This window comes from Mustelus asterias, chromosome 12 (genome assembly GCF_964213995.1).
Source record: "Mustelus asterias chromosome 12, sMusAst1.hap1.1, whole genome shotgun sequence".
NCBI lineage: Eukaryota > Metazoa > Chordata > Chondrichthyes > Carcharhiniformes > Triakidae > Mustelus > Mustelus asterias.
In genome coordinates, this window is record NC_135812.1 from 539,916 (window position 1) to 562,438 (window position 22,523).

General features: G+C 46.6%; 1 protein-coding gene across 2 annotated transcripts in view; it reads left to right on the forward strand.

The window, feature by feature from the left end:
• The window catches only part of LOC144501160 (uncharacterized), a 192,244-nt gene that overhangs the window by 116,130 nt on the left and 53,591 nt on the right, over window positions 1-22,523 (forward strand). For both annotated transcript variants that reach the window (XM_078224566.1, XM_078224567.1), the window contains exon 16: window positions 19,369-19,448. In XM_078224566.1, coding sequence (XP_078080692.1) covers window positions 19,369-19,448 — 80 coding nt within the window. The remainder of the gene's footprint in view (window positions 1-19,368; window positions 19,449-22,523) is intronic.

A 22,523-nucleotide genomic window follows, 5' to 3' on the forward strand; every position in this document is an offset into this window, starting at 1 on the left:
GTTGGAGACTTGGGCGGAGAGATGGCAATGGAGTTTAATCCAGACAAATGTGAGGTAATGCATTTTGGAAGGTCTAATACAGATGGGAGGGAGGATGGACGGGGGATAGAGAAGGGGAGAGCTCAGACCAAAGGATTGAGATGTGTTTACTTTAATGCCAGGAGTATAGTGAATAAAGGGGATGAGCTCAGAGCGTGGATCGATGCCTGGAAGTGTGATGTGGTGGCCATTACGGAGACTTGGATGTCTCAGGGACAGGACTGGATACTCCAGGTGCTGGGATTCAGATGTTTCAAGAAGGACAGGGAGGGAGGCAAGAAAGGGGGTGGAGTGGCACTGCTGATCAGGGACAGTGTCACAACTGTAGAGAAGATGTATGCTGTGGAAGGATTGTCCACAGAGTCTCTGTGGGTGGCAGTTCGGAGTGGGAAGGGCTCGATCACTTTGCTGGGGGTTTTCTATAGGCCACCCAATAGTAACAGGGAGGTGGAGGAGCAGATAGGGAAACAGATCCTGGAGAGTTGCAATAATAGCAGAGTTGTTGTGATGAGAGACTTTAATTTCCCAAACATAGATTGGAATATCCCAAGGGTAAGGGGATTGGATGGGGAGGAGTTTGTTAGGTGTGTTCAGGAGTGTTTCCTGACACAGCATGTGGACAAGCCTACAGGAGGAGAGGCTGTACTTGATCTGATACTGACCAATGAACCTGGACAGGTGTCAGATCTCTCAGTGGGAGAGCATCTTGGGGATAGCGATCATAACTCTATCTCCTTTATGCTTGCATTGGAAAAAGAGAGCATCAGGCAAGCTAGGAAAGCGTTTATATGGAGTAAGGGGAAATATGAAGACATAAGGCAGCAAATTAGAGGAGTAAATTGGAAGGAGGTATTCTCGGGGAAATGTACTGGAGAGAGGTGGCAGTTTTTCAAGGAATGTCTGTCTAGAGTTCTACAGGACAACGTTCCGAGCAGACAGGGAGGAATTGGTAGGTTAAAGGAACCGTGGTGCACGAAAGCTGTGCGGGACCTAGTCGAGAAGAAAAGGAAAGCGTACAAAAGGTTCAGAGAGCTTGGCGAAGATAGGGATCTAGATGAGTATACGGCTTGTAGGAAGGGACAAAGGAAGGAAATTAGGAGAGCCAGAAGGGGTCACGAGAAGGCCTTGGCAGGTAGGATTAAGGAAAACCCTAAGGCGTTCTATAAATATGTGAAGAGTAAAATGATGAGACGTGAAGGAATAGGGCCTATAAAAGGTGAAGGTGGGAAAATCTGTACGGAACCAGTAGAAATGGCAGAGGTGCTTAATGCGTATTTTCCCTCGGTTTTCACAGAAGAGAAGGACCTGGGTGGATGTACTGTGGGCTTGTGGTGGACTGAAAAGATTGAGTATGTGGACTTTAAGAAAGAGGTTGTGCTGGAGTCTTTGAATGGCATCAAGATAGATAAGTCGCCGGGTCCGGATGGGATGTACCCCAGGTTACTGTGGGAGGCGAGGGAAGAGATTGCAGAGCCTCTGGCGATGATCTTTGCGTCGTCGTTGGAGATGGGAGAGGTGCCGGACGATTGGAGGATTGCGGATGTGGTTCCTATTTTCAAGAAGGGAAATAGGGATAGCCCAGGTAATTACCGACCGGTGAGTCTAACCTCAGTGGTTGGTAAGCTGATGGAGAAGATCCTGAGGGACAAGATTTATGAGCATTTAGAGAGGTTTAGTTTGCTCAAGAATACTCAGCATGGCTTTGTCAAAGGCAGATCGTGCCTTACGAGCCTGGTGGAGTTCTTCGAAAATGTGACTAAACACATTGACAAAGGGAAAGCGGTAGATGAGGTTTATATGGATTTTAGCAGGGCGTTCGATAAGGTCCCCCATGCAAGGCTTCTCGAAAAAGTGAGAGGGCATGGGATCCAAGGGGCTGCTGCCCTGTGGATCCAGAACTGGCTTGCCCAAAGGATGTGGACATGCCGGCGTTGGACTGGGGTGAACACAGTAAGAGTTTTAACAACACCAGGTTAAAGTCCAACAAGTTTATTTGGTAGCAAATACCATTAGCTTTCGGAGCGCTGCTCCTTCGTCAGATGGAGTGGAAATGTGCTCTCAAACAGGGCACAGAGACACAAAATTAAGTTACAGAATACTGATTAGAATGCGAATCCCTACAGCCAACCAGATCTTAAAGATATAGACAATGTGGGTGGAGGGAGCATTCAACACAGGTTAAAGAGATGTGTATTGTCTCCAGACAGGATAGCCCGCAAGTCCAGGAGGCAAGCTGTGGGGGTTACTGATAATGTGACATAAATCCAACATCCCGGTTTAGGCCGTCCTCATGTGTGCGGAACTTGGCCAAAGGAGGCAGAGAGTGGGTATAGATGGGTCTTTTTCTAAATGGAGGTCGGTCACCAGTGGTGTGCCCCAGGGATCTGTTCTGGGACCCTTGCTGTTTGTCATTTTCATAAATGACCTGGATGAGTAAGTGGAGGGATGGGTTGGTAAGTTTGCCGACGACATGAAGGTTAGTGGGGTTGTGGATAGGTTGGAGGGATGTCAGAAGTTACAGAGGGACATAGATAGGATGCAAGACTGGGCAGAGAAGTGGCAGATGGACTTCAACCCAGATAAATGCGTAGTGGTCCATTTTGGCAGGTCAAATGGGATGAAGGAGTACAATATCAAGGGAAAGACTCTTAGTACGGTAGAGGATCAGAAGGACCTTGGGGTCCGGGTCCATAGGACTCTAAAATCGGCCCCGCAGGTGGAGGAGGTGGTTAAGAAGGCTTTTGGTGTGCTGGCCTTTATCAATTGAGGGATTGAGTTTAGGAGTCCGGGGATAATGATGCAGCTATATAAGACCCTCGTCAGACCCCACTTGGAGTACTGTGCTCAGTTCTGGTCGCCTCATTACAGGAAGGATGTGGAAATGATTGAAAGGGTGCAGAGGAGATTTACAAGGATGTTGCTTGGATTGAGTGGCATGCCTTATGAGGATAGGCTGAGGGAGCTCGGCCTTTTCTCCTTGGAGAGACGTAGGATGAGAGGAGACCTAATAGAGGCATATAAGATGTTGAGAGGCATAGATCGGGTGGACTCTCAGAGGCTTTTTCCCAGGGTGGAAATGTTTGCTACGAGAGGACACATGTTTAAGGTGCTGGGGAAATGTTAGGGGGAAGTTTTTCACATTAAGGGTGGTGGGCAAGTGGAATTAGCTGCCGTCAGTGGTGGTGGAGGGAAACTCAATAGGGTCTTTTAAGGCACTCCTGGATGAGTACATGGGACTTAATAGGATGGAGGTTTATAGGTAGGCCTAAAAGGTAGGGAAATGTTCGGCACAACTTGTGGGGCCGAAGGGCCTGTTTTGTGCTGTAGTTTTTCTATGTTTCTATAAGTCACCGGGACCGGATGGGATGTATCCCAGGCTACTGTGGGAGACGAGGGAGGAGATTGCTGAGCCTCTGGCGATGATCTTTGCATCATCAATGGAGACGGGAGAGGTTCCGGAGGATTGGAGGATTGCGGATGTTGTTCCTTTATTTAAGAAAGGGAGTAGAGATAGCCCTGGAAATTAAAGACCGGTGAGTCTAACCTCAGTGGTTGGTAAGTTGATGGAGAAGATCCTGAGATGCAGGATTTATGAACATTTGGAGAGGTATAATATGATTAAGAATAGTCAGCATGGCTTTGTCAAAGGCAGATCATGCCTTACGAGCCTGATTGAATTTTTTGAGGATGTGACTAAACACATTGATGAAGGAAGAGCAGTAGATGTAGTATATATGGACTTCAGCAAGGCATTTGATAAGGTGCCCCATGCAAGGCTTATTGAGAAAGTGAGGGGGCATGGAATCGAAGGGGACATTGCTTTGTGGATCCAGAACTGGCTTGCCCACAGAAGGCAAAGAGTGGTTATAGATGGGTCATATTCTGCAAAAAAGGTTGGAAGTGATGTGGATAGTGTGGAGGGATGTCAGAAGTTGCAGCGAGACATTGATAGGATGCAAGACTGGGCGGAGAAGTGGCAGATGGAGTTCAACCCAGATAAGTGTGAGGTGGTTAATTTTGGCAGGTCAAATAGGATCACGGAATATAATATTAATGGTAGGACTCTTGGCAGAGTGGAAGATCAGAAGGATCTTGGGGTCCGAGTTCGTAGGACGCTCAAAGCAGCTGTGCAGGTTGAGGCTGTGGTTAAGAAGGCATATGGTGTATTGGCCTTCATCAATCGAGGAATTGAGTTTAGGAGTTGTGAGATAATGTTGCAGCTATATAAGACCCTGGTCAGACCACACTTGGAGTACTGTGCTCATGTCTGGTTACCTCATTACAGGAAGGATGTGGAAGCCATAGAAAGGATGCAGAGGAGATTTACAAGGATGTTGCCTGGGTTGGGGAGCATGCCTTATGAGGATAGATTGAGTGAGCTCGGCCTTTTCTCCTTGGAGAGACGAAGGATGAGAGGAGACCTAATAGAGGTATATAAGATGTTGAGAGGCATAGATCGGGTGGACTCTCAGAGGCTTTTTCCCAGGGTGGAAATGTTTGCTACGAGAGGACACAGGTTTAAGGTGCTGGGGAAATGTTAGGGGGAAGTTTTTCACATTAAGGGTGGTGGGCAAGTGGAATTAGCTGCCGTCAGTGGTGGTGGAGGGAAACTCAATAGGGTCTTTTAAGAGACTCCTGGATGAGTACATGGGACTTAATAGGATGGAGGGTTATAGGTAGGCCTAAAAGGTAGGGAAATGTTCGGCACAACTTGTGGGGCCGAAGGGCCTGTTTTGTGCTGTAGTTTTTCTATGTTTCTATAAGTCACCGGGACCGGATGGGATGTATCCCAGGCTAAACTGTATCTACAGTTTTGGTCACCTAGTTACAGGAAGGATGTAAATAAGATTGAAAGAGTGCAGAGAAGGTTCACAAGGATGTTGCCGGGACTTGAGAAGCTGAGTTACAGAGAGAGATTGAATAGGTTGGGACTTTATTCCTTGGAGCGTAGAAGATTGAGGGGAGATTTGATAGAGGTGTATAAGATTTTGATGGGTATAGATAGAGTGAATGCAAGCAGGCTTTTTCCGCTGAGGCTAGGGGAGAAAAAAACCAGAGGGCATGGGTTAAGGGTGAAAGGAGAAAAGTTTAGAGGGAATATTAGGGGGGGCTTCTTCACGCAGAGAGTGGTGGGAGTGTGGAATGAGCTGCCGGATAAAGTGGTAAATGCGGGGTCAGTTTTAACATTTAAGAAAAACTTGGACGGGTTCATGGATGAGAGGGGTGTGGAGGGATATGGTCCAAGTGCGGGTCAGTGGGACTCGGCATAAAATGGTTCGGCACAGACAAGAAGGGCCAAAAGGCCTGTTTCTGAGCTGTAATTTTCTATGGTTCTATGATGAGGGGTGACCTTGATAGAGGTGTATAAGATGTTGAGAGGTATTGATCGAGTGGATAGTCAGAGGCTTTTTCCCAGGGCTGAAATGGTTGCCACAAGAGGACACAGGTTTAAGGTGTTGGGGAGTAGGTACAGAGGAGATGTCAGGGGTAAGTTTTTCACTCAGAGGGTGGTGGGTGCGTGGAATGGGCTGCCAGCAACGGTGGTGGAGGCGGATTCGATCGGGTCTTTGAAGAGACTTTTAGATAAGTACATGGAACTTAGTAAGATAGAGGGTTATAGGTAAGCCTAGTAATCGCTAAGGTAGGGACATGTTCAGCACAACTTTGTGGGCTGAAGGGCCTGTATTGTGCTGTAGTTTTTCTATGTTTCTAAAAGAGCCCCCAACTGTTCAGACTCAGGCCAGAAACTCCAAGGTGTTTTGTGAAATTAACCTCGACCCTAAGTTTTTTACATTTGAATTTGGCACGGGAGAGCATAAGGTGTTTCACTCCAGGTATGATTAAAATGACCCACTAGGAAGCTTTTATCAAACAAAGCATATATAAGAACACAGTTAGAATCTAACAGAATTTGCATAACGTTTACCAATTACAAGATTTAAGTAGGAACAGTATAATTCTTAACAGATATCTAAGTTGCTCCAAGTCAATCACCAGGCCACAGACATACACCCTTCTCTCATCCTCACACAAAAAGCAAGTATGCTCACATGATGCTGGATCTTCACTTTTATACTGCTGTGAATTAGTCCTTTAATGTTGGATCAATTTGCTGAGGCTCCACAACTTGGAACTTTCAAAAAGCCTCTGTAGAGAGAGAGAGAGAGAGAGACACTGTCATCTTCTACCAGCTTCTGGCAGCAACTGAAACAAAATTAAAAACTTGGAATACTCTATAAAAATAAAAAGCTGTCCCCAGGCATATCACCTGACCTGTCAATCATCCTCAATCAAGCTCCATTCAGCAATCCCAAGGGGCAATAAAAACCACAGGACCCTGCATTAGTTCAGATTAAAATCAGCATGATATCCATTATATTGCTTGAGTAACAATTAGAGGACATCAAAGAACAAAGAACAATACAGCACAGGAACAGGCCCTTCGGCCCTCCAAGCCCACGCCCCTCCCTGGTCCAAACTAGACCTTTCTTTTGTATCCCTCCATTCCCACTCCGTTCATATGGCTGTCTAGATAAGTCTTAAACGTTCCCAGTGTGTCCGCCTCCACCACCTTGCCTGGCAGCGCATTCCAGGCCCCCACCACCCTCTGTGTAAAATATGTCCTTCTGATATCTGTGTTAAACCTCCCCCCCTTCACCTTGAACCTATGACCCCCTCGTGAACATCACCACCGACCTGGGGAAAAGCTTCCCACCGTTCACCCTATCTATGCCTTTCATAATTTTATACACCTCTATTAAGTCTCCCCTCATCCTCCGTCTTTCCAGGGAGAACAACCCCAGTTTACCCAATCTCTCCTCATAACTAAGCCCCTCCATACCAGGCAACATCCTGGTAAACCTCCTCTGTACTCTCTCCAAAGCCTCCACGTCCTTCTGGTAGTGTGGCGACCAGAACTGGACGCAGTATTCCAAATGCGGCCGAACCAACGTTCTATACATCTGCAACATCAGACCCCAACTTTTATACTCTATGCCCCGTCCTATAAAGGCAAGCATGCCATATGCCTTCTTCACCACCACCTCCACCTGTGACGTCACCTTCAAGGATCTGTGGACTTGCACACCCAGGTCCCTCTGCGTATCTACACCCTTTATGGTTCTGCCATTTATCGTATAGCTCCTCCCTACATTATTTCTACCAAAATGCATCACTTCGCATTTATCTGGATTGAACTCCATCTGCCATTTCTTTGCCCAAATTTCCAGCCTATCTATATCCTTCTGTAGCTTCTGACAATGCTCCTCACTATCTGCAAGTCCTGCAAATTTTGTGTCGTCCGCAAACTTACTGATCACCCCAGTTACACCTTCTTCCAGATCATTTATATAAATCACAAACAGCAGAGGTCCCAATACAGAGCCCTGCGGAACACCACTAGTCACAGGCCTCCAGCCAGAAAAAGACCCTTCCACTACCACCCTCTGTCTTCTGTGACCAAGCCAGTTCTCCACCCATCTAGCCACCTCCCCCTTTATCCCATGAGATCCAACCTTTTTCACCAGCCTACCATGAGGGACTTTGTCAAACGCTTTACTAAAGTCCATATAGACGACATCCACGGCCCTTCCCTCATCAACCATTCTGGTCACTTCTTCAAAAAACTCCACCAGGTTAGTGAGGCATGACCTCCCTCTCACAAAACCATGCTGACTATCGTTAATGAGTTTATTCCTTTCTAAATGCACATACATCCTATCTCTAAGAATCTTCTCCAACAACTTCCCCACCACGGACGTCAAGCTCACCAGTCTATAATTACCCGGGTTATCCTTCCTACCCTTCTTAAATAACGGGACCACATTAGCTATCCTCCAGTCCTCTGGGACCTCACCTGCGTCCAGTGACGAGACAAAGATTTGCGTCAGAGGCCCCCCAGCGATTTCATCTCTCGTCGCCCTGAGCAGCCTTGGATAGATTCCATCAGGCCCTGGGGATTTGTCAGTCTTTATATTCTCTAACAAACCTAACACTTCCTCCTTTGTAATGGAGATTTTCTCCAACGGTTCAACACTCCCCTCCGAGACACTCCCAGTCAACACATCCCTCTCCTTTGTGAATACCGACGCAAAGTATTCATTTAGGATCTCCCCAACTTCTTTGGGCTCCAAGCATAATTCCCCACTTTTGTCCCTGAGAGGTCCAATTTTTTCCCTGACAACCCTTTTGTTCCTAACGTATGAATAAAATGCCTTGGGATTCTCCTTAATCCTGTCTGCCAAGGACATTTCGTGACCCCTTTTTGCCCTTCTAATTCCCCGTTTGAGTTCTTTCCTACTTTCTTTGTACTCCTACAGAGCTCCCTCCGTTTTTAGCTGCCTGGACCTAACATACGCCTCTCTTTTCTTTTTGACCAGTCCCTCAATTTCCCTGGTTATCCACGGTTCTCGAATCCTACCCTTCCTATCCTTTTTTACAGGCACATGCCTGTCCTGTAGCCCTAACAACTGTTCCTTAAAAGACTCCCACATGCCAGTTGTGGATTTACCCTCAAACAGCCTCTCCCAATCAAGAGCTGCCAATTTCTGCCTAATCCCACTAAAGTTAGCCTTCCCCCAATCCAACACCTTACCCTTGGGACACCACTCATCCTTTTCCATCACTATCCTAAAGCTAACAGAATTGTGGTCACTATTTGCCACATGTTCCCCTACCGAAACTTTGACGACCTGACCGGGCTCATTCCCCAGCTGCAGCCGACACAGTGCCAACAAAATCCTGCCGAGAAATATGATTTAAATATATTTCTTAAAGGCACAGTACCGTCAGACTATCACACCAGACAGCTTAAGTGACCAGGACTTGGAAATGGTCTTTGATTCACTGAAGAAAATGATCTTTTGCACAGACTAACTTTTGCCTTCTGCACTTCATCTCTAGCTGAGCTATTTCCAGAGGATGGCTGCCCTCCTCCCCTGCTGGACTGCTGCCTTTAGTCCCTAATCTCTGGCTGAACTGGTTCCTGGGTTTCGATGCTGCTCTCTCTTGCTGCTGCTTATTCAATACCTCTTCTGTATCTAAATTGCTTCCAGGCTCACAGCACTCTGACTGCTAATTGTATTAATTGCAAACAACACCCTGTTCCCTATTATTTTCTTTTTCTTAGGTGTTGGCCAGAAATGGTTGTCAGAATACATGCTTGTTTGTTTTTACCTATGCAAAAAGAAATACATTCATTTAATAACATCCTACTATTTTGTGACACTATCATGAGCTTTCTTTTTCTGCTTTATCTTGACCTGTAAGCATCTGGAAAACCAGGGTGCTCCAGATTTGGCATTACCACCCTTTGTCTTTGTAGAGACACGTCTGCACTATGCCCATACCATTCCATAGGATGGTGAGAAAATGAAGGAATTCATAGGAACACAGCAATTAGGAGCAGAGTAGGCAAATTCAGCCCTTCAAGCCTGCTCCGCCATTCGATCAAATCATGGCTGATCTCTCCCTGGTCTCAAATCCACCTCCCTACCTGTTCCCCATATCCCTCTTTTCCTTTTTTAAATTAGAAATATGTCAATCTCCCTCTTGAAACTATTCAACATTTCAGACTCCACCGCGCTATGGGGCAGCGAGTTCCACAAATTCACCACCCTCTGTAAGAAGTAGTTCCTCCTCATCTCATAAGAACATAAGAACTAGGAGCAGGAATGGGCCATCTGGCCCTTCGAGCCTGCTCCACCATTCAATAAGATCATGGCTGATCTTTTCGTGGACTCTGCTCCACTTACCCGTCTGCTCACCATAACCCTTACTTTCTTTACTGTTCAAAAATCTATCTATCCTTGTCTTAAAAGTATTCAATGAGGTAGCCTCAACTGCTTCACTGGGCAGGGAATTCTACACATTCACAACCTTTTGAATGAAGAAGTTCCTCCTCAACTCAGTCCTAAATCTGCTCCCCCTTATTTTGAGACCATGCCTCCAAGTTCTAGTTTCACCTGCCAGTGGAAACAATCTCCCTGCTTCTATCTTATCTATTCCCTTCATAATCTTATATGCTTCTATAAGATCCCCCTCATTCTTCTGAATTCCAATGAGTATAGCTCCAGTCTACTCACTCTCTCCTCATAAGCCAACCCTCTCAACTCCGGAATCAACTTAGTGAATCTCCTCTGTACCCCCTCCAGTCCCAGTATATCCTTTCTCAAAAACGCCTTTACCAGTGCTCGCAGGACAGTCTGGAATAAACTGCGTAAAATGCAGGATGCCTGACTGAGCGCCAAGGCAGATGAAATACAGGGATACGCTGACATAAACGACTTGAAACGGTTCTATGAAGCCCTCAACACTCTCTACGGACATCAATCTCTCGGGAGTTCCCCCCCCCACCTCGAGTACAGATGGTACAACTCTCATTATAGAGAGGGCTCAGATCCTGCAGAGATGGGCTGAACACTTTGAAGCTATCCTCAACTGACCGTCATCTATTAGCGATGAGGCAATAGACAGGATTTCCCAGGTCGATATCAACAGCGCCATGGATGACCCACCGGTAGTAGCCGAAGTCACAAAAGCTGTTAGCCAGCTATCTAGTGGCAAAGCCCCAGGGGCAGACGCCATACCCGCAGAGATCTACAAAGCTGCTGGTCCTGTACTTATCAAGAAGCTCACCGAGTTGTTCCAGTCCTTTTGGAAGCAAGGATCCATTCCTCAGGAACTTAAAGATGCTTCCATCATACACCTCTACAAGAGGAAGGGCAATCGGCAAATATGCGACAACCATCAAGGAATTTCGCTGCTTTCCATCGCAGGAAAAACCCTCGCAACAGTCCTGCTGAATCATCTGGTTATTCATCTGGAGCTGGGCCTGCTTCCAGAGTCACAGTGTGGCTTCCGCAAAGGTCGCGGGACTATTGACATGATTTTTGCCGCGCACCAACTTCAGGAGAAGTGTCAGGAACAGAATCGCGAGCTCTGCACAATTTTTGTTGACCTCGCGAAAGCCTTCGACACTGTCAGCCGACAAGGCCTGTGGAGGATCATGTCAAAGTTCGGCTGCCCCCCCAAATTCATTCAGATGGTACGCCAGTTCCACGATGGCATGATGGCCAGAGTACTGGACGGTGGAGAATCCTCTGAGGCATTCCCAGTCATCAGTGGTGTCAAACAGGGCTGTGTGCTCGCACCCACACTGTTCAGCATGATGTTTACTGCCATGCTGAATGATGCCTTCCAGGACAGTGTTGCTGGGATCAGCCTTAAGTACAGAGTGGATGGGAAGCTCATCAACCTGAGGAGACTTCAAGCTATTACCAAATTGAAGGAGTCTGTTCTGAGAGACTTCTTCTTTGCCAATGACTGCGCCCTGTATACTGGCTCAGAAAGAAGTCTAACAACACCAGGTTAAAGTCCAACAGGTTTATTTGGTAGCAAAAGCCACTAGCTTTCAGAACAGGCTGTTCCTTCGTCAGGTGGGTGGGAGTTCTGATCACAAACAGGTCTTGGTTTTCCCAAGACGTGCCGGATCATCGACACGGATGCCATCATCTCACGCGAGAACACCAGGTACACGGTACACACTCTTGCAACTCGGCCAACATTGTCTTCCTGTCACGCTGCAGGAAAGGATGTCCTGAGGCATGGTACATTGGGGAAACCATGCAGACGCTACGACAACGGATGAACACTGCTCGACAATCACCAGGCAAGACTATTCTCGTCCTGTTGGGGAGCACTTCAGCGTTCACGGGCATTCAGCCTCTGATCTCCGGGTAAGCGTTCTCCAAGGCGCGGATGGATGGATTCCTGAGCGGTAAGGGAATTAAGGGTTATGGGGATCAGGCGGGTAAGTGGTACTGATCCACGTCAGATCAGCCATGATCTTATTGAATGGCGGGGCAGGCTCGAGGGGCTAGATGGCCTACTCCTGCTCCTATTTCTTATGTTCTTATGTTCTTATGTAAGGCGGCCTTCACGACACACGACAGCGCAGAGCCGCTGAACAGAGACTGATAGCCAAGTTCCGCACACATGAGGATGGCCTAAACCGGGATCTTGGGTTCATGTCACACCATCTGTAACCCCCACAACTTGCCTGAATGTGCAAAATCTCACTAGCTGTCCTGTCTGGAGACAATACACATCTCTTTAACCTGTGCTTAATGCTCCCTCCACGCACATTGTCTGTACCTTTAAGACTTGATTAGCTGTAAAGACTCACATTCCAATCATTATTCATGTAAATTGAGTTTGTGTCTTTGTGCCCTGTTTGTGATCAGAACTCCCACCCACCTGACAAAGGAACAGCCTGTTCCGAAAGGCTTTTGCTACCAAATAAACCTGTTGGACTTTAACATGGTGTTGTTAGACTTCTTACTGTGTTTACCCCAGTCCAACGCCGGCATCTCCACATACTGGCTCAGAGCCAGAGATGCAAGTCGGTATGGACAAATTTTCCACGGCTTGTGACAACTTTGGACTCACCATCAACATTAAAAAGACCGAAGTCATGCACCAGCCTGCTCCTCATGCACCGTACACAGAACCCATAATCACAATCAAAGGGCAGAAACTACAGGCAGTGGACCAGTTCACTTAGCTTGGCAGCACCCTCTCCGGAGCAGTGACTATTGACACAGAAGTTAACTGCAGAATAGCAAAGGCAAGTTCTGCTTTCGGTAGACTGCGTTGCGCTGTATGGGAATGTCGAGGAATCAGCAACAAAACTGAAGGTCTACAGCGCCATGGTACTCACTACCCTCCTGTATGCCTGTGAAACGTGGACTGTGTATCGAAGGCATGCAAGACAACTCAATCATTTCCACATGACTTGTCTTCGCAGAATATTATGCATCAGGTGGCAAGACAAAGTACCAGACACTGAAGTTCTCTCTAGAGCAAGTCTACCATCAGTCCACACACTGCTGATGAGAGCACAGACCCGGTGGGCAGGTCATGTCATCCGTATGCCGGACGAACGCATACCCAAGCAGCTCCTTTTTGGGGAACTCTCTGCTGAAGACGCTCGCATGGAGGGCAGAAGAAACATTACAAAGACACATTCAAGGCCTCCCTGAAGTCGCTTGACATAGACACGACCACCTGGGAAACGCTGGCACAAAACCGCCCTACCTGGCGCTGCCTCATCCACAAGGGCTGTCAAGCTTATGAAGCAAGGTGCAATGCTGAAGCACAATTTAAGCACGAGCTGCACAAGTTCAGAGCCACCAGCGCAACAATTACAGCGCCGACACAAGTTTGCCCAATATGTGCCTGGACATTCCGTGCCCGAATTGGCCTGATCAGTCATCTTCGGACACACCGCATCCAGCCTCATAATGATTAATGGTTGAGGTCCTCATCGATGACGATGGACGAACAACAACAATCCTTTTTCGAGTAATGAGACCAAAACTGTACACAGTACTCCAGGTGTGACCTCACCAGCACCTTATACAGCTGCAACATAATCTCCCTGTTTTTAAACTCCATCCCTCTAGCAATGAAGGACAAAATTCCATTTGCTTCCTTACTTACCTGCTGCACCTGCAGACCAACATTTTGTGATTCGTGCACAAGGGCACCCAGGTCCCTCTGCACAGCAGCATGCTGCAATGTTTTACCATTTAAACAATAGTTAATTTTGCTGTTATTTTGCTGTTTTGCTGTTATGGAGGTCGGTCACCAGTTGTGTGCCCCAGGGATCTGTTCTGGGACCCTTGGTGTTTGTCATTTTCATAAATGACCTGGATGAGGAAGCGGAGGGATGGGTTGGTAAGTTTGCCGACGACACGAAGGTTGGTGGGGTTGTGGATAGTCTGGAGGGATGTCAGAAGTTACAGAGGGATATAGATAGGATGCAAGACTGGGCGGACAAGTGGCAGATGGACTTCAACCCAGATAAATGCGTCGTGGTCCATTTTGGTAGGACAAATGGGATGAAGGAGTACAATATCAAGGGAAAGACTCTTAGTACGGTAGAGGATCAGAAGGGCCTTGGGGTCCGGGTCCATAGGACTCTAAAATCGGCCCTGCAGGTGGAGGAGGTGGTTAAGAAGGCGTATGGTGTGCTGGCCTTTATCAATCGAGGGATTGAGTTTAGGAGTCCGGGGATAATGATGCGGCTATATAAGACCCTCGTTAGACCCCACTTGGAGTAGAACATAGAACATAGAACAGTACAGCACAGAACAGGCCCTTCGGCCCACGATGTTGTGCCGAGCTTTATCTGAAACCAAGATCAAGCTATCCCACTCCCTATCATCCTGGTGTGCTCCATGTGCCTATCCAATAACTGTGCTCAGTTCTGGTCGCCTCACGATAGGAAGGATGTGGAAAAGATTGAAAGGGTGCAGAGGAGATTTACAAGGATGTTGCTTGGATTGAGTGGCATGCCTTATGAGGATAGGCTGAGGGAGCTCGGTCTTTTCTCCTTGGAGAGACGAAGGATGAGAGGAGACCTAATAGAGGTGTATAAGATGTTGAGAGGCATAGATCAGGTGGACTGTCAGAGGCTTTTCCCAGGGTGGAAATGTCTGCTACGAGAGGACACAGGTTTAAGGTGCTGGGGGGTAGGTACAGGGGAGATGTTAGGGGTAAGTTTTTCACACAGAGGGTGGTGGGCAAGTGGAATCGGCTGCCGTCAGTGGTGGTGGAGGCGAACTCAATAGGGTCTTTTAAGAGACTCCTGGATGAGTACATGGAGCTTAATAGGATGGAGGGTTATAGGTAGATCTAGAATTTGGGGATGTGTTCGGCACAACTTGTGGGCCGAAGGGCCTGTTTGTGCTGTAGTTTTTCTATGTTCCTACTAAAATGGATGACTTCACATTTACCAGCATTGTACTCCAACTGCCAGACCCTTGCCCACTCAGTTCAACCATCTATATCCCTTTGCAGACTTTCAGCATCCTCTGCACACTTTGCTCTGCCCCTCATTTTAGTGTCATGTGCAAATTTTGACACACTACACTTGGTCCCCAACTCCAAATCATCTATGTATATTGTAAACAATTGCGGTCCCAACACTGATCCCTGAGGCACACCACTAATCACTGATCACCAACCATAAAAAAACCCATTTACCCCCATTCTTTGCTTTCTGTTAGTTAACCAATCCTCTATCCATGCTAATACATTACCCATAACACCGTGCACCACCTTTACCTTATGCAGTTTTTAATCTACCACCTCTCAACCTATCCCTGTGACCTCTTGTTCTAGATTGCCCCATAAGAAGAAACATTGGTCTTCTTTTACTTTACTCATCTCAATTTAAATCTACACAGCCTCGCAACTCTATGAAATCTCCCTCGAGGCTCCTTTGCCAATTTGATTAATCCAGTCAATATGCATGTTAAAATCACCCATCATTACCGAAGTGCCCTTCTCACAAGCCCTCATTATTTCTTGGTTTATGTTGTGCCCCACTTTTGAAGTATTGCTCGGGGCCTGTAAATTACTCCTACCAAGATGTTTTTTATTTCTACCCAGATTGATTCAACATGTTGGGAATAATGTAGGGAGGAGCTACACGATAAATGGAAGAACCATAAAGGGTGTAGAGACGCAGAGGGACCTGGGTGTGCAAGTCCACAGATCTTTGAAGGTGACGTCACAGGTGGTGAAGAAGGCATATGGCATGCTTGCCTTTATAGGACGGGGCATAGAGTATAAAAGTTGGGGTCTGATGTTGCAGATGTATAGAACGTTGGTTCGGCCGCATTTGGAATACTGCGTCCAGTTCTGGTCGCCACACTACCAGAAGGACGTGGAGGCCTTGGAGAGAGTACAGAGGAGGTTTACCAGGATGTTGCCTGGTATGGAGGGGCTTGGTTATGAGGAGAGATTGGGGAAACTGGGGTTGTTCTCCCTGGAAAGACGGAGGATGAGGGGAGACTTAATAGAGGTGTATAAAATTATGAAAGGCATAGATAGGGTGAATGGTGGGAAGCTTTTCCCCGGGTCGGTGGTGACGTTCACGAGGGGTCATAGGTTCAAGGTGAAGGGGGGAAGGTTTAACACAGATATCAGAAGGACATATTTTACACAGAGGGTCGTGGGGGCCTGGAATGTGTTGCCGGGCAAGGTGGTGGAGGCGGACACACTGGGAACGTTTAAGACTTATCTAGACAGCTATATGAACGGAGTGGGAATGGAGGTATACAAAAGAGTGGTCTAGTTTGGACCAGGGAGCGGCGCGGGCTAATTGTTCTTTGTTTCTCGTTTCAAGGCTTCATTCTATGATCATCTTGCTGGTGCCAGTACAGAGCGAGACTGCGGATAGTTGGGAACCTGTCTCGGGGGCAGGGAATTCAGATGTTTTTCGTAAAGCAGAAGTGGAAATGAATAGGGTTGGGAAGCATTTTCTGATCAGGGCCAGTGTGATCTCCTGGACTCGTTTCGATCGCCACAGGGGGTCGGAGAGGAATTTCCCAGATTTCTTTTCCCCCATATTGGCCCTGGGGTTTTCACTCTGGGTTTTCGCCTCTCCCTGGAGATCACATGGTCTGGAATGGGGGGGTGGGGGTGAGTTAATAGGTTGTGATGAACAAAGCATCGTAGCTGTGAGGGACAGCTCGGTGGATAGGATATTAGGATGTAGATAGGCTGGAAAATTGGGCGGGGATCCTGGATTCAGGATTCAATCCTGGACCGGGGAGCGGCGCGGGCTTGGAGGGCCGAAGGGCCTGTTCCTGTGCTGTATTGTTCTTTGTTCTTTTGTTGTTCTTTGTATGTTGGACCTTAGGGAGTTGCTGATAGTACCAAGGGTTGTCAGAGGATACAACAGGATATAGATAGATTGGAGACTTGGGCACAGAAATGGCAGGTGGAGTTTAATCCAGACAAATGAGAGGTGAAGCATTTTGGAGGATCAAATTTAGGTGTGAATTATACTGTAAATGGCAGAACCCTTAGGAACATTAACATACAGAGGGATCTGAGCATGCAGGTCCTCAGTTCCCTTAAAGCGGCAACATAAGTGGCCAAGGTGATTAAGAAGGCCTATGGATGCTTGCCTTCATCAGCTGGGGCATTGAGCACAAGAGCTGGGAAATCATGTTGCAGCTATATAAAACCTTGGTTTGGCCGCATTTGGAGTATTGTGTGCAGTTCTGGTCACCACACTATCAGAAGGACGTGGAATCTTTGGAGAGAGTGCAAAGAAGGTTCACCAGGATGTTGCCTGGTCTCGAGGGCGTTGTCTATGTGGAGAGGTTGAATAAACTACGGTTGTTTTCACTGGAAAGACGGAGGCTAAAGGGAGACCTGGTAGAGGTCTACAAAGTTATGTGAGGCATAGACAGAGTGGATAGTTAGAGGCTTTTTCCACAGGGTGGAAGTGTCAATCACAAGGGGGCACACGTTCAAGGTGAAGAGGGGAAAGTTGAAGGGAGATGTGCGGGGGAAGCTTTTCACACAAAGTGGTGGGTGCCTGGAACGCGCTGCCAGAGGAGGTGGTGGAAGCAGGCACATTAACAACTTTTAAGAGGTATCTGGATAGGTGCATGAATATGAAGGGAATAGAGGCATACGGACCTTAAGGAGTAAGGGCAGAAGGTTTTTTTTTGGGCGTCATGATCGACACAGACTTGGAGGGCCGAATGGCCCATTCCTGTGCTGTACTTTTCTTTGTTCTTTGTTCTTAGTGCCAATGTCGTTTCTTAATACAGCCTTAATGTCATCTTTAATCAATCAAGTAACTCCACCTCCTGTCCCATCTTGTCTATCTTTCGGAATACTGAGTATCCTTGGACATTCAACTCCCAGTCCCTGTCCTCCTGTAACCATGTTTCAGTAATTCCCATCAAATCATACCCATATGTTTCTATTTGTTCTGTCAATTCATTGATCTTATTCCTGCATGCATTTAGGTACAATGCTTTTAAATATGTCCCACTGGATTGTCTTTCCCTTGCAGAATTTTCTTGTGCACCACATTTTGCATACGTTTTGACATCCTTTATTACTCTCTGATGGTCGTTAGACTGACCCTGCCTGTTAAACTCCCCCCTCACTTGCTAGTTTAAAGTCATTGTGACCATCCTATTTATCCTTTCTGCTAGGACACTGGTCCCAAATCGGTTCGGGTGAAGACCCCCGTCTTAACAGTACAGATCCCTCCTGTTCCAATGCGGATGTCAATGCCCCATGAAATGGAACCCCTCTTTCTTGCACCACTCCTTTAGCCACATGGTCACTTTCCTAATTTTCTCATCCCTATGCCAATTTGCACGTGGCTCGGGTAGTAATCCAGAGATTATAACCCTTGAGGACCTGTTCTTTAATTTAGTTCCTAATGCCTGATAATCCTCTTTCCTAGTCTTGCCTATGTTGTTTGTCCCAATGTGGACCACAACAACTGGCTCCTCCCCCTCTCACTCTAATATCCTTTCAAGCCGGTCAGAGATGTCCCTCACCCTGGCACTGGGCAGTCAACATACCATGTGGAACTCTCGATCCTGCTTACAAAGGATGCTATCAATCCCCCTAATTATAGAATTCCCTACAACTACCACTTGTCATTTTGCTCCCCCCTCTTGAATGGCCTCCTGTACCATGGTGCAGTAGTTGGCTAGCTCATCCTCCCTACAAGTCTTTTCCTCATCCACACAGGGAGCAAGTACCTCGTACCTGTTGGACGAGGTCAAGAGCTGAGGTTCCTCCGTTCCTGAATTCAGGATCTCTCTACCAGCTTCACTTGCAGGTTTGCCTTTTCCCCGATCCTAATGTTTACCCTTACTTGCAATAGATGGCAAGATAAGCATCTAGAACTGCTGAATAATTACATATTTGTTATCACAATTAGTTTTTTTCAACTAAAGTAGAAAGTACTAACTGAAAACTTGCATGGATTAGTGGCATAAACTGGTGAGAGAATGGCCTAGGGTCTCTAATCTTGAAAGCATCCACTTAACATAACTTTCTGCTGAATGCCTTTCCAATGTTGCTCTGTTCACACCACCACTTGCTCTTTCACAGTCTTAATTTCTGATGCAACAATTTTTCAAATGATTTCTGGAAGTCCTTATAAATATATTTACGACATTCTCATTGCAAAGCTTTCTTACCTTTTCTTTAAAGAATCAGTTTCTGTAAAGTTGACTCAGATTTTACAACTTTGTTTTAATTATCAGATAAACCCACGTGCTTCTATGCATTTTTTCTCTAATTATGATCTTTTCACCATAAATATTTCATTTGCCAAGTATCTGTACTAAGAACAGATAGTTGACAGCCCTGGAACTTTTAACAGCAAATTGTTGTTACACAGCACTATATTTGGCATCAACCGCAAATCTCTTCATTGAGAAGTAATGTTTTTAATCTGACATTCTGATTCATTCAATCTTTCTGTATTTGTAGCTTTACAGCACCCCCACCATCATTAGAATCCGAAAGTAACCTTGGATTTCCTTTGCCTGAACAGGCTGTGCCTCCAGAAGGTAATGTACACATCATTCCTCGCAGCTTCTTCCCACAGTATACTTCACTAGGAGGTCAACAAATGGTTCCAGAGATGTTGCACCCTACAACTCTTTGTTATGTACTGATAAAATGAAGGTCAAAACTGAATAGGCCTACAACATTCCCAGCATCTGGACCTGAATGGCAACAATAACTTGCATTTATATAGCACCTTTTACATAGCAAAATGTCTGAAGGTACTTCATGAGACCTTTATCAAACAAACTTTGACACAGAACGACAAAAGAAGGTATTGGGACAGGAACACAAAAGTTCAGTCAAAGAGATTGGTTTCAAAGTTCAGAAGAAGAAAGAGAGTCAAAGAGGTTCAAGAAGGAATTTCCACAGTTTAGGGCCCAGGTAGCTGAAAGCAAGGACACTGAGGATTGATGAATATCAGAGATATTCGCACGGTACGGTAGCACAGTTGTTAGCACTGCTGCTTCACAGCTCCAGGGTCCCGGGTTCGATTCCCGGCTCGGGTCACTGTCTGTGTGGAGTTTGCACGTTCTCCTCGTGTCTGCGTGGGTTTCTCCGGGTGCTCCGGTTTCCTCCCATAGTCCAAAGATGTGCGGGTTAGGATGATTGGCCAGGTTAAAAATTGCCCCTTAGAATCCTAAAATGCGTAGGTTAGAGGGATTAGCGGGTAAATATGTGGGGGTAGGGCCTGGGTGGGATTGTGGTCGGTGCAGACTCGATGGGCCGAATGGCCTCCTTCTGCACTGTAGGGTTTCTATTCTATGAGGGCCACTTCCTTAATTTCTCTGGGATGAAGATTATCAGGCCCTGGAGATTTATCCACCTTCAACCCCATCAATTTCCCCAAAATCTCCGCTAATTCTAATTTCTAAGTTCCTTCAGCCTCACTAAACCTTGTTTCTCACAGAATTCCTGGTACATTATTCATGTCTTCCTTTGTGAAGATAGAAGCAAAGTATGAATTTAGTTCCTCCATCATTTCTTTATTCCCCATTATGAATTCTTCCATTTCTGACTGTAAGGGGCCTGCATTCGTTTTTGTCAATCTTTTTCGCTTTACATGCCTATAGAAACGTTTACAGTCATAGAACATAGAACAGTACAGCACAGAACAGGCCCTTCGGCCCACGATGTTGTGCCGAGCTTTATCTGAAACCAAGATCAAGCTATCCCACTCCCTATCATCCTGGTGTGCTCCATGTGCCTATCCAATAACCGCTTAAATGTTTCTAAAGTGTCTGACTCCACTATCACTGCAGGCAGTCCATTCCACACCCCAACCACTCTCTGCGTAAAGAACCTACCTCTGATATCCGTCCTGTATCTCCCACCACGAACCCTATAGTTATGCCCCCTTGTAATAGCTCCATCCACCCGAGGAAATAGTCTTTGAACGTTCACTCTATCTATCCCCTTCATCATTTTATACACCTCTATTAAGTCTCCCCTCAGCCTCCTCCGCTCCAGAGAGAACAGCCCTAGCTCCCTCAACCTTTCCTCATATGACCTACCCTCCAAACCAGGCAGCATCCTGGTAAATCTCCTCTGCACTCTTTCCAGCGCTTCCACATCCTTCTTATAGTGAGGTGACCAGAACTGCACACAATATTCCAAATGTGGTCTCACCAAGGTCCTGTACAGTTGCAGCATAACTCCACGGCTCTTAAACTCCAACCCCCTGTTAATAAAAGCTAACACACTATAGGCCTTCTTCACAGCTCTATCCACTTGACTGGCAACCTTTAGAGATCTGTGGATATGGACCCCAAGATCTCTCTGTTCCTCCACAGTCTTCAGAACCCTACCTTTGACCCTGTAATCCACATTTAAATTTGTCCTACCAAAATGAATCACCTCACATTTATCAGGGTTAAACTCCATTTGCCATTTTTCAGCCCAGCTTTGCATCCTATCTATGTCTCTTTGCAGCCTACAACAGCCCTCCAGCTCATCCACTACTCCACCAATCTTGGTGTCATCAGCAAATTTACTGATCCACCCTTCAGCCCCCTCCTCTAAGTCATTAATAAAAATCACAAAGAGCAGAGGACCAAGCACTGATCCCTGCGGCACACCGCTAGCAACCTGCCTCCAATCCGAAAATTTTCCATCGACCACCACCCTCTGTCTTCGGTCAGACAGCCAGTTACCTATCCAATCGGCCAACTTTCCCTCTATCCCACACCTCCTCACTTTCATCATAAGCCGACCATGGGGGACCTTATCAAACGCCTTACTAAAATCCATGTATATGACATCAACTGCCCTATCTTCATCAACACACTTAGTTACCTCCTCAAAAAATTCTATCAAATTTGTGAGGCACGACTTGCCCTTCACGAATCCGTGCTGACTATCTCGGATTAATCCGCATCTTTCTAAATGGTCATAAATCCCATCCCTAAGGACCCTTTCCATCAATTTACCAACCACCGAAGTAAGACTAACCGGTCTATAATTACCAGGGTCATTTCTATTCCCTTTCTTAAACAGAGGAACAACATTCGCCATTCTCCAGTCCTCTGGCACCATCCCCGTGGACAGCGAGGACCCAAAGATCAACGCCAAAGGCTCTGCAATCTCATCCCTTGCCTCCCACAGAATCCTAGGATACATTTCATCAGGCCCAGGGGACTTATCGACCTTCAGTTTATTCAAAACTGCCAAGACATCCTCCCTCTGAACATCTATTTCCTCCAGCCTATTAGCCTGTAACACCTTCTCTTCCTCAAAAACATGGCCCCTCTCCTTGGTGAACACTGAAGAAAAGTATTCATTCATCACCTCGCCTATCTCTACTGACTCCATACACAAGTTCCCACTACTGTCCTTGACCGGCCCTAACCTCACCCTGGTCATTCTTTTATTCCTCACATAAGAGTAAAAAGCCTTGGGGTTTTCCTTGATCCGACCCGCCAAGGACTTCTCATGTCCCCTCCTAGCTCTCCTAAGCCCCTTTTTCAGCTCATTCCTTGCTAACTTGTAACCCTCAATCGAGCCATCTGAACCTTGTTTCCTCATCCCTACATAAGCTTCCCTCTTCCTTTTCACAAGACATTCCACCTCTTTTGTGA